At 36.2% G+C, this 13934-nt stretch overlaps 1 protein-coding gene across 5 annotated transcripts in view; it reads right to left on the minus strand.

The window, feature by feature from the left end:
• LOC105219775 (oxysterol-binding protein-related protein 2) overlaps positions 1 to 13934 on the minus strand; it is a 364851-nt gene that overhangs the window by 145138 nt on the left and 205779 nt on the right. For all 5 annotated transcript variants that reach the window (XM_054235131.1, XM_054235133.1, XM_054235132.1 and 2 more), the window contains one exon: positions 7541 to 7799. In XM_054235131.1, coding sequence (XP_054091106.1) covers positions 7541 to 7799 — 259 coding nt within the window. The remainder of the gene's footprint in view (positions 1 to 7540; positions 7800 to 13934) is intronic.

Below are 13934 nucleotides of genomic sequence, written 5' to 3' on the forward strand. Positions count from 1 at the left end.
GGTCCAAGCCTCGAGACGAATGATGCATGTCAACCATTCTTGAGGAGTGCGCGAGCGTTTTGTCATCGACCGGTGTAATCTTGTATTATGATTTCTGCGGTTGCCAGTAAGATGACGCGATCAGCGTTTACGTAGTGTGAGGTTAATTTAAAATTTTGCAGTGCTATTTGCGGTGCTATCGAGTGTTACGGGTTGATTGACGAGAAGTAAAGTATGATGGCGGTGTTCACATATGCAACAAGAAGATGTGCTGCGACATCATGTAAGTATATGCCCTTTGCTGAGGCAGTCCTTAACATCTTGATAGCTGATAGTTCACCTTTGGAGTCGATTTGGCTGAACTGCGAGCATTAGTAGATATTGTGCTCGCCGTTTCAATAAGCACCTTGGTAGCGATCGTGTATTTTGGTTGTGTGAATCCGGATTAAAGACATTCTTTGTCGTTGTCTTTGCGGTAGTGCTGACTGACGGCACCATTTCCTATGAGCGTGCGCGGTTTTCGAGGAATTCGCGTAGAGCGGAAAAAGATGGCAAGCCATCTATCAAGCGTGACAACTCCCATTGTTTGCGGGTTTCGTATGACAACTTCGAAACTGTTAAGTGAATGAGCCAGTCGTCACAGAATTCGATTGGTCGCTCTAGTGCACGTAACGCACCAACGTGCTGAAGTACTGAGTTTAACTGTTGCTTTAGCTGCGGTCTCGACTGATCTAAGCGCTTTTCCCACTATGATTCTCATGACCTTGCACCTTGCTGTCAATAAGTCCCATGATTCAGCCTAGTTGCTAAGCTACTCACCAAATCCAGTGCATCTTCGTTCAAGCAGTTACGCAGATAATGTAACCTTTGTCCGTCCACCAAATTTGCATTCGCATGAATGCAAAAGCCATCTTGAAATGGAGGCCATTGCGTAGGATCGCCATTAAATGAAAGCAGCTGCACTTTAGGTAGAGGGAGGTTCAGGAATAGGTGAATCTGTGATAGTTTTTTACTTAACTTTATTTATATTATATAATACACAATTTGACCCACATATTCGTCATATATATTGTATAAAGTCCATTGAAAGTTGGTAACCCTAATATTAGGTTAGAAGCACCGAGGTCCTCATGTTCAATATATGGGACCTTGAAAACCTATGGTTTTTAGACTGCCATACTATAAACGTAGTATTTGTGCAAAGTTCTGCATCGATATCTTCACTAGTGCTTACTTTATATATTGTAATTCATTGTCTTCAAAGTTCTGGTATATAGGAAGTAGTCGTGGTTGTGAAGCGATTTGGCCTATTTTCACAACATATCATTGGGATGTAAGGAAACTATTACAAACCAAGTTTCATTGAAATCGGTCGAGTAGTTCCTGAGATATGGTTTTTGACCCATAAGTGTGCGACGCCACGCCCATTTTTCATTTTGTAAAAGAATCTAAGTGCAGCTTTCATCTGCCATTTCTTATGTGAAATTTAGTGTTTCTGACGTTTTTCGTTAGTGAGTTAACCCACTTTAAGTAATTTTCAAACTAACCTTTGTATGGGAGGTAGGCGTGGTTATAATCCAATTTTCTCCATTTTTGGACTATATAAGGTAGTACCTAAAAGAAACGACTCCAGAAAGTTTCCTTGATATAGCTTTAGTAGTTTGCGAGATATGTACAAAAAAAATGTGCTGTCGGAGCCACGCCCACTTCCCCCAAAAAATTACATCCACATATGCCCCTTCATAGTGCGATCCTTCATGCCAAATTTTACTTCCATAGCTTTATTTATAGCTTAGTTATGACGCTTTAAGTGTTTTCGGTTTTCGCCATTTTGTGGGCGTGGCAGTGGTCCGATTACGCCCATTTTCGAACTTAACCTTCTTATGGTGCCAAGGAACATGTGTTTCATCAAGATATCTCAATTTTTACTCAAGTTACAGCTTGTACGGACAGACGGACAGACGGACGGACAGACAGACATCCGGATTTGAACTTTTCTCGTCACCCTGATCATTTTGATATATATAACCCTATATCTAACTCGTTTAGTTTTAGGACTTACAACCAACCGTTATGTGGACAAAACTATAATACTCTCGTAGCAACTTTGTTGCGAGAGTATAAAAAAAAGAAAATATTGAAATTTTAATTTTTGACAGACTTTTAACCAAAAAAATCACTTTTTGGATAAAAATTTCGGCATATATTCGCCCGAAAAAATGTTATAATATGTATATAATTGGCGTAGAAACCGTTTAGCCTGTTATTGCCGAATCGATGATAGTGCGCCACTCCTCTGTTTCCCTCGCAGTTCGGCGCAGTAACATGCTTGCATTTTTGCTCACTAATATTGCTGCTGTATATATTATGTACAGATTTGGGCCTAATACACTACCCTGAAGTACCTCAGCCTTTATTGCTCGTTCTTCTGATATGTAATCTGGTGCTTTAACTTAAATAGGACTCCAAAGTTTTATGCAATTCGTAAGGTACAACGTTTCGGATTTTCCATAAAAGGCCGTCATGCCAGACCTTATCGAATGCCTGTGCTACATCTAGAAAAATACCTGAAGAGTACTATCTGTGCTCGAATGCTTTCCTGATTTCGTTAGTAATTCTATTTACTTGCTCTACACTGTCATGGTTTGCACGAAACCCGAATTGGTGGTATGGTATTATATTATTTTCGTGGAGGAAAGGAGTCATTTTAGATAGTAAAACTTTTTCGAATATTTTGGAAAGGCAGGGCAAGAGACTTATTGTTCTGTAGGAAGACGGCTGTGTTAAGTCTTTCCCAGGTTTATTTATTATGATGATCTGCGACTTTTTCCACAAATTTGGATAGTACCCGAAACAAAGAATTGCATTAAAGAGCAAAGAGAGCACCTCTACAGCAATATTTGGTAACTCAATTAACATGTTTGGAGTAATATTATTGTATCCTGCTTTTTTCGGATTTAGCTCTTTTATGATCCGAGTAATTTCAGAAGAAGTCCTCATAGGCACGCTTGACTCGTTAGCGGTGTAGGGCAAGGTTGGCAACATAAAGTTGTTCTTTGGGCAATTAGGGTGAAATACCTTTTCTAGGTGATTTGCAAAGCAATTTGCCTTTTCCTCATCACTACGTGCCCAATTACCATTCGACTGTCTTAGAGGCATGTTGGAATCTACCGGTGGCTTAAAATACTTTTGGGTTTTCCAAAGGGGGTTTCGTTTGCTTGAATTTGGACATAGTTTCTTTATATAATGTTCAGGGTTGTATTCTTCCTCGCGTTTAAGCACTTTTTTTAACTTACGTACAGCAGATTTCAGTTGAAGCAGAGTAGAAGGGGACGACTTAACTGCCATTCACGTCTTGCTCGCCTTTTCTCATTTACAAGATTGTCTATTTCATTATTACTGATCTTTCTAAAACCAACTGTTTTAATGTTTCTTTTTGGTGTCTGTTATACTTTCATCAATATCTCTTTCTGTATTTATTTTTAAATCAATGTTAATGTGGCTACTGATATATTTTCTATATTTCAGCCAGTTTGCTCGACTATCATGGAGTCTTCGCATAACTTTATTAATACAGGAGAATGAATTTTTCAGTCAGAAATCGTATTATCTCCAGTTTGTGTTGGTTTACGCCGTTGTCATTCGATATACAAATATTTAGTATACTTACTTTGTGGATAATACGGTTTGTAACATTTGGTTTTGTGATTTGATCAAATCTTGGATCATGTTTTCATTGTAGACATAAATTGTGTCATATATTGAGGAAGGTTTAGAATCATATTTTCAATACCTCCATTTGGTGGATATTGCGGTTGTTGCGTTTGAACAGCGTTGCCTTTTACAACATTTGCATAGCTTCCTTGGATAAGAGTATTCTTAGAATTACCATAGACCAGAGTTCGACTCTGGTCTGTAATTTCTATATTTTCGCTACGTGTGATATTCATCATTTGGTTACGATGAGCTTGAATTCCAGGCGCCAATTTTGATTTCAGAGCAGCCCCTGTAATTATCAATGTGATTTCCTCCACAATTACTGCATTTTGCTTTTTTAAGAGTACATTGTGATGTAGGGTGTAAATCACCACATACCACACCAACACTGCGTAGAGTGCAATAAGATTTGGTATGACCATATTCTTGACAGTTGGTGCATTGTATCTGACCATTTCTTTTATAGAAGCTATAGAAGGATCGGGACCAAAATTGGTGGGAACCTGTAGCAAGCGTTTCTCTTTCGATAGAGCCCTCAAAAATTCCGATCGGTTCATGATTATAGAAGCTATTCAATAAAAACCGTCGACAATACACCTACTGTTCGGTTTTGTGCGCCTGGTGCAAATCTGGAATTTTGGAAGGCAAGGAATGGATCGATCGGAACCAAAATTAGTATGCGCCTGCAGTAAGCGTTATTCTATAAAAACCGTCGACAATACCCCTACTGCTCGGTTCTGCGCACATGGTGCATATCTGGAACTTTGGAGGGAAAGGAATGGACCGTTCTTCAACGGTAATTCAAATATTTTAAATTATATATTGGATATATTTCATTATTTTTATTTGGAGTAGAGTTTGACAACAATTCGATTTTAAACATTGGTTGTGTTACTTTATTTCTATTTTAAAGATATTTACCACATTTTTTTAAACCAAATTCTTCAAGAGCTTCCTTGACAATATTAGATTCAACCGAGCACTCTATGCCTTTTATAACAACAACTAGGACTCTCGAGCTCTTCAGTTAAGAAGAATAATACTTCCTGTTGTTATTTGACAAAAATTTCACTATATCCATAAAACTTTTCTCAGTGTTTTGTTTGGCTTCTGTTGATCCCTTCTGTTGTCCGGCTGATCGCTTCGATGACTCATCCTTCTCACCGTTGTAATGTTTATTTGTTGGAGCAGATTTTGCAGGCTCAACAAACAAGAATGATAGAAGACAAGATTACGACAGACTGAAGCGTTCACGACCCACGAATGGGAATAGGCAACAGAAGAATTGTCAAATGGAAAACGGAAATGTGAAACATAGTGAACCAAATTGAATAATGTGCAGATAAAATATCACAATGAACGTAATTCTTAAAATCTTCATTTATAAAATGATCCAATATAATAATGCATATTTATAATTAAAATTATATGTTTTGTTACAAAAAGTTCACCATTTTGCCAACTTTTTTGTTGGTTGGAAAAGTGAAAAAAATTCTTTATATAACTCTTTTGTACTATTGTTGTTTAATTCCGCAATTGCGGACTTCTTTTTCAAGTTAACACATTTTTCACTTAGAATTTTAAATGATAATTAAGCACTAGCCTTGAGTTCAGCTCTTTGTTTTGGTTTTATTGTTTTGTACCACCGTGCAATTTGTAAATTTTTCTTTTGTTTTTTGTTGTGCTCGCGTGTTCGGGGTCGTGAAAGTTGTCACTCAACAGGAACTCAAAACCCAAAAAAGCTAACTGTAAACGACTGTCGTAATCTTGTCTTCTATCATTCTTGCTCAATAAAGCTGAAGTAGGCATTCGTTGTTGTTGAGGCTACGCAGCGCTCATGTTTATTTCTTCTTTATTTGTTTTGCTCACTTTAATTATTATTATTTTTTATTGTTGGTAAACTTATTCGTTTTAGTTGCTTATTTTTTTATGTTTTGATTTTGATTTTCCGCGAGAGTTTTAGTAGTTTTGTTTATTTACTTTTAATTACTTTAGATAATTGAGTCAAATAAATCATGGAGCGCATTAAAACACGTCCGTACTCTTTGCATGCTCACTAATACTAACACTTTTAAAGCTGAAATGTTTTAGTCCATTCGAACAACATTATCTAGCCAGCGTATCCGCTGTCTATATATTCGCTGAACAATGTTAATCGTTCCATCGTCTGCAGAACGGGAATGATAAGTGACGAGAAGGGTTTGATTTTGGTTCGTCGAGAGGGTACTTTGCTTTTCAATTGCCTACTCGGTCCAAAGTAGCACCTGTTGGCAAGAGTGATTCTGCGCTAGATTTCGAGGCTGACATTAATGATGTTTTTGATGCTGATTCCCAGGTATACGAAATTATACACGACTTCGAAGTTACGACTGTCAACAGTGACGTGGGAGCCAAGACACGAATGCGCTGACTATTTGTTTAATGAGAGGAGATATATCGCTTTGTCGTCATTCACCTTCATACCCATTCGCTTCTCTTCCTTATCAAGGCGAGAAAAAGCAGAATTAACGGCGTGGTTGCTGCCAGCAGCTGTACACTCTTGTACAATCTTGAAGATTGTACCTTAGCTCTGCAGCTCGTATTATTTTTTCCAGCATCAAGTTAAAGAAGTCACATGATAGAGAGTCACCTTGTCTGAAACCTCGTTTGGTATCGAACGGGTCAAAGAGGTAATTCCCAATCAGGACGCAGCTTTTGGTGTTGCTCAACGTCAACTTACACAGCCGTATTAGTTTTGCGGGGATACCAAATTCAGACATCGAGGCATAAAGGCAGCTCCTTTTCGTGCTGTCGAAAGCAGCTTTAAAATCGACAAAGAGATGGTGTGGGTCGATCCTCTTTTCACGGGTCTTCTCCAAGATTAGGCGCATGGTGAATATTTAATCAGTTATGGATTTTCCATGTCAAAAGCCACACTCATAAGGTCCAATCAGATGTTGACGGTGGGCTTTTGTGTTTCACAGAATACGCTCGATAGAACCTTATATGCGATATTTAGTAGGCTTATGCCACGGTGATTGGCATAGATTGTGGGATCTTCATTTTTATGGATTGGGCCCCGCAACACTGAGATTCAAATCGTCAGGCATGCTTTCTTCCGACCATATTCTGCAAAGAAGCCGATGCATGCACCTTATCAGTTATTCGCCGCCGTATTCGAATAGCTCGGCCGGTAATCTATCGGCCCCGCCGCTCTGTTGTTCTTCAAGCGGGTAATAATAGTTGTAATAACAATATAAAAAATCCTTCGTTCATTAACTAGATAATGTTATTCCAAAGATGTATGCAAAATTTGAGCAAAATCGCTTCATAACTTTTTGAGATATCGTGTCCACCGACTTGAACAAGCTTCCAAAGGGTATATCTCCTAGAATATAACTTGGATTGATTTGATATTTTTGGATATGTTTTTAAGCATATTGCACTTTTAAATAAAACAATAATTTTTTTTTTAATTTCGAAAATTTAAATTTTTTTTTTTCAATTCATTGGAGGTTTCTAGTATCTTATGAATATAACAATGTCCCTGTTGTGAAGAAGAAGTTCCAGAAATCTATAATTCCGTACTAAGAAAATTTTCAAGTCAGCTTTAAGATATCACCATCCATCGTCAAAGGATTAGTTTGATGATAGGGCAAATTAGTAATGGCATAAATACATACATAGTACTAGTAGTTTAAATGTAATGTGACCAATATAAATGAAGCTTACTGTCAAACTTTCAAAGCACCGAGCCAACACAACTTTTTCGCTAATTTTTACATGCATTGGATTTCTTTTTACTAGCTTTATTTGTTATTCTCCTGAATGATTTTTATTTGCATAATTTTATTAATATTCTTACCTGGTCAATTCAACAGTGACCATTCCTTTGGGCTGAATATTTATACTTTTCCCCATGAACTTAATTTTTGGGTTAATCGATCCATAAAACTTGTAGTTAGCAGATTCTACATTAAAAGCGGAAATTGGTGGATGATGTGATACTTGCTCGCATAAGATTTTGAAACCATTCGTTTGCAGTTCGTACGTTTCTCCCAAAAGTGGATTGAATGGTTTCCCAATACGTTCCCAGTTTGATGCTAAAGCCGACACGGCGAACGCTACATATAGAAAATGTAGGGAAAATGTTAATAAGTGTTTTTATGATAGAATAGTTAGTAGTACAGACATAATCGTATAACACATGAATTTAACTCAAAATAATATGTTACCATTATTTTGTTGTTTGTAATAGCTAAACCTAATCAAGATAGTCCTAGTCCGTGACGTGACGAGTTGAATAAGAAATTGGTTGGTATTTCAGATGGGCGACTTTTCGAACAAACTCCACATCTTAGAGACAACTTTACGAAATTAAAGGAGATAGCCTTTCCTGATATGTTGATTCTTCATATCCCAAATAAAATCGGATAAATATGAGAAATCATCACACAACTAATCTATATACATATATAAAAATTTCATGTCACGTTGTTTGTCAGGGATTCACGCCTAAACCACTTAACAGATTTCAATGAAATATTCCACTTGTATGCAGTTTGATCCAATTTGAGGGATGGAATAGTTCATATTTAAAATTTGTTTCGTTTCTAAGCTGCTTATGATGCAATGAAACTATCGTTTCCGATCTATTAGAACTTTTCAAATCCTTGGCTTTCGCCAAATAGGAAATTCGCTTAGGTCGGGACATGTTTACTGCCGTTTATATAAACCATCCTAAATTATTACAAGCCCAAAAATTGAATCCGATACAAAACTAAAGATCAAGCAGTCTTAATAGACAAACAGTTCGCTATTTCACAATTGGTTGGAAGCTCTTACATCACCATATGAAAATGAAAGAATATTGGTCGATAAAACGAGTAACTAAACTTATAAACTGGCTTAAAATTCAAAAAGAAACAATCATAAAACTACAATCTACTGTTTCAAATTGTTTGTCGGTTCTATCGGCACAAAATTATATATTGCATTTTAACAAACACCTCAATAGCATTTACATTCGCACAAAAAGAACCACAGGTTTCACAAAATCACCAAATTTGACATGAGAAACCATGTTGCTCAAATGCACAAGGAAATAAAACGCGAATGCACTAAACGATAGTGGAGTAATGGGACTCAGTATGTACATATGTATATACATGCAAATATTTATGTAAACCAAGTACGGAAGGGCTAAGTTCGGGTGTAACCCAACATTTTATACTCTAGCAATTTATTTATTAAATTTATTAATATAACACATAATTTTACCCACATATTCGTTATATACACTGTGACGAATGTATGCGAGAATCGACAATCGAAATCGATAACTTGCCAGATTTATCCAGACATCGATATTCGTAGTTTACAGAATGTTCGAGTGACGATAACTTGCCGGCAATCTATATAAGGGTAAAGTGCAAGAAACGAGAAGTAAGAAGTTGTATAACGAGTAATAAAGTGTTAAGTTCTTTGAATTAGAAATACAGATTAGTTTATAGCCATTTAATAGTGACTTTTATTTGACCATCCAGTGATCGAACTCCAGATAGAGTTTCAGCGAAAACGATTTATTTTGGAAATCCGTTACAATTGGTTTCAGAAGTGGGATTGACAAATAAAATTCCATAGGAGATAATGGTTAAGTTCAACGATTTAAAGATACCACAACTCAAAAAGGAACGACGAAAAACGAATCAGTTACAGTCCGGTTGCGAAAGGACATGGAAGAAGAAAACATCAACGTTGACGAATATGTCTTCGAATCGATGTTGGAGGAATCAACAATGAAGATAGAAGAAAAGGAAGAGTCTCCATGTTCATCAGTAGTAATGGGCATGAACATGTTTTTGTCTGCAATGTCTCAGATGTCGTCGCAGTTTGAAGCGCAGCACGCGCGTGGGCAAAACTCATGGCAGAGCTGTCATCACAAATGTCAGATCAAGAGCGTGCTGGCTCCCTCAAGTGAATGCCCTGTAATCTCTGTCTCTCAAATAAATAGAAATACGAACAACGTTACCGTTAGTGGATATGTGGACGGTAGAAAGCGCATACTGACTGTAGATACGGGAGCAGCACATTCCATAATTCGATTGGATCTAGTCAACAAGAAAGTAAAACCATTAACTGAGAGGTTCTAATCATTCTGGACCAGCATTTCCACATGCAAATACACATCGCTAACACGCTACATTCACCAAACTCACCACTTACCATCCACATCATACAACACTCAAGAGCTCGCTACACATCAATACTACACACCGATACACCAATACACACAACAAAACCGATAACAGCACGCACGAGGACACCACACCGGCCACTTAATTTCATACGAAAGGGATCGCAAGAGGAGATCTCGCCCCTTCTTTTCGATACGCCGTCGAGCACAAGTTGTCAAGTGACACTGTTTGGAATCGCAATTTTATATCCCTTATTAAGTTCATCCTAATAATTGTATTTGCCAATTAATCTAAAATCCGTTTAATAAAGATTATAAGTTTAAAATAACCAAGTCGGAAAGTGAATACTCGTTTTATTTAGGGTTGGCGTGAGTGTACAAATAAAAGTGAGTGCGGATCAATAAGTCGTCTATGGTCCTTCGAGCCTCAAAGACAGGCACTACTGGAAATAAGAAAGAAAGTAATATTATAATTAAATAAAAGTGAAAAGAAATTATGCTCGTGTTTGGACTAACATAAATACATGTCCATACTTACGTACAAATTGTGATAACGATAACAACAAGTGCAGTGAATACAAAACCAAGTGAAAGAGTGTCCACGAATAAAGTGCACATATCAATGAAACAGTGACGAAACAGGTGCAGTGTTACAAACCAAAAAAAAAAACAAGTAAGGAAGGGCTAAGTTCGGGTGTAACCGAAGATTTTATACTCTCGCAATTTATTTATTTAACTTTATTTATATTAATAATACACAATTTGACTCACATATTCGTCATACATAGTGCATAAAGTCCATTGAAAGTTGGAAACCATAATATTAGGTTAGAAGCACCGAGGCCCTCGTGTTCGATATATGAGGCCTTAAAAACCTATGGTCCGATTTCGGCGATTTTTAGAATGGGGCTGCCACACTATAAACATAGTATTTGTGCAAAGCTCTGCACCGATATCTTCACTAGTGCTTAGTTTATATATTGTAAAGTAAGCGATTCAGATAGTCTTCAAAGTTCTGGTATATAGGAAGTGAAGCGATTTGGCCTATTTTCACAACATATCATTGGGATGTAAGGAAACTATTACAAACCATTTCCATGGTTTCCATTTTGTAAAAAATCTGAGTGTAGCTTCCATCTGCCATTTCTTATGTGAAATTTAGTGTTTCTAACGTTTTTGGTTAGTGAGTTAACCCACTTTTAGTAATTTTCATCCTAACCTTTGTATGGGAGGGGGCGTGGTTATTATCCGATTTCTGTTATTTTTGGACTGTATAAGGAAATGGCTAAATAAAACGACTGCAGAAAGTTTGGTTTATATAGCTCTATTGGTTTGCGAGATACATACAAAAAACCGATTTTAGGGCGGGGCCACGCCCAGTTCCCCAAATTACATCCAAATATGCCCCCTCATAGTGCGATCCTTCATACCAAATTTTATTTCCATAGCTTTATTTATGGCTTAGTTATGGCACTTTATGTGCTTTCGGTTTTCGCCATTTTGTGGGCAAGTGGAAAGCAACCTTCCTAAGGTGCCAAGAAATAAGTGTGCCAAGTTTCATCAAAATATCTTAATTTTTACTCAAGTTACAGCTTGCACAGACGGACGGACGGACGGACGGACAGACAGACATTCGGATTTGAACTCCACTCTGCACCCTGATCACTTTGGTATATATAACCCTATATCTAACTCGTTTAGTTTTGGGTGTTACAAACAACCGTTATGTGAACAAAACTATAATACTCTCTCTAAAAAAAGCGGGCGCGAGACAAAATAAAAGCAAAAACAAACCAGCGGGCGCGACATAAAACCACAGTAACACACAGGCACACTATAAAATTACCCACAAAAGCAGGAGAAACGGGAACAAAAGGCAAAGAGGAATATCAAAAACAGGCAAACTCACATGTACAATATCCCCCAAAAAAAAACCCTTGAGGAGGAACAAAGTGAGTCCTATTGATTTCTCTTATTGATTTCTAATTCCAAAAGATATATACATACGTATATGTCTATAAACTAATATATGCAAAATAGCAAAAACAACAAAAACAAATCCGTTTATACATTATATGAAAACGGTCAACAAACCTTTGCAATTACGGTACAAATAACTCTCGATATCAATACTAATATATATACATATACATAATTATATAAATTAAATAGATATTAATATATATTATTTATTAATTGCATATAAGTGCTTATATTAAGGCTTTAGATTAGAGCTCTTGGTATTCGACTAATCGACTAACCGAATTAACCGAATAGGGCATTATTCGAATAATAATATTCGGTTGGCACTATTTGGATAGTCGTCAGTCATCGACTATTCGATTAAACGCTCACGTCCGACTATTGGGTTAACCGTTCGTTGTCGACTATTCGAATAGTGTAAGTTCATTAAATTTCTATTTTTATTGAAAAATGTGAAACACGGGAAAAATGCGCACAATTGACATTTTCACAAGTAAAAACAAACAAAAATCTGCTGCTTGGATTTCAAACAATTTTCATTTATTCGAATAGTGACAGTATAACTATTCGAATAACCGCAGTAGAACGACTATTCGAATAGTCGTAACATTGCGACTAATCGAATAGTGCTAACCGGTTAATATTCGTACGAGCGGTTACGAACCGGATATTCGAATAATCGGTTTTCAGGTTTATCGAATAATTTTAAGAGCCTTACTTTAGATATACATATATAAATAAAAAAGGAAAAAGAAAATGAGAACTCACCTAAAGCGAGAGGAAGAAATGACATCATAAAATCATAGAGATATACATACGTATATTTCATACATATACATGTATATATATATACATCATCCATTTACATATTGATTACAGTAATTTAGAATTGTATATAAATAAATATTTACACAATTATATATATTTCATTTGCAAGTGCTGAGTCCAAATACCCGCACATTTTAAATCTTCTCATTTACATATTTACATATATTTTTCATATACAAGTGCTGAGGTCAAACAACCGCACATAGTCAAGTTTCTTTTTTACACATTTCATAAACGTAAGTGCTGAGGTCAAACACCTGCACATAATCAATTCTCTCAATTCGCGCAAACATACGCACAGTTCTTTTCCCACGGCACCTACTCCGTTAATATACATGTACATATACCCTACACACTTAGTGTTCATTTAAATTTATTATTAAAAAAAAATAAATAAATAAATAAAACAAAAAACAAATAATAATAATAATACAAATAAATTATTCTCGAGTAAAGCAAATTACTCGTAACCTTAAAAAATTAAACGGTGACAAATTACACATTTAAAACAAGGTCGGTTATATAAAATATATGTACAAAGTTAGCGTAAAAAAAAATAATATAAATATTCAAAGTTCTTATAGGCGAATTTCACGTTGTTCCCCTTGTTCTTTGTCAACCAAAAACAAGCAGGACAACGAACAACCTATAAGAGCATTATTATATGCACATACATAAGCACAAATCGTTCACACCTATGTATGTACAAAGGGTATTGACCCCTATAATCACGAGCGCGCTCACATACAAAGGCATACGGATAATTCCGTACAAAATAATTATTGCAATACAAAAATCGCAAATATTTACAAACGCAAAAATAACAAGTAAGGAAGGGCTAAGTTCGGGTGTAACCGAACATTTTATACTCTCGCAATTTATTTATTTAACTTTATTTATATTATATAATACACAATTTGACCCACATATTCGTTATATATATTGTATAAAGTCCATTGAAAGTTGGAAACCATAATATTAGGTTAGAAGCACCGAGGTCCTCATGTTCGATATATGCCACAATGTAAACGTAGTATTTGTGCAAAGTTCTGCACCGATATCTTCACTAGTGCTTACTTTATATATTGCAAAGTAAACGATTCAGATTGTCTTCAATGTTCTGGTATATAGGAAGTAGGCGTGGTTGTGAAGCGATTTGACTATTTTCACAACATATCATTGGGATGTAAGGAAACTATTACAAATCAAGTTTCATTGAAATCGGTCGAGTAGTTTCTGAGATATGGTTTTT

The sequence above is a fragment of the Zeugodacus cucurbitae genome, chromosome 6 (genome assembly GCF_028554725.1).
Source record: "Zeugodacus cucurbitae isolate PBARC_wt_2022May chromosome 6, idZeuCucr1.2, whole genome shotgun sequence".
Taxonomy (NCBI): domain Eukaryota; kingdom Metazoa; phylum Arthropoda; class Insecta; order Diptera; family Tephritidae; genus Zeugodacus; species Zeugodacus cucurbitae.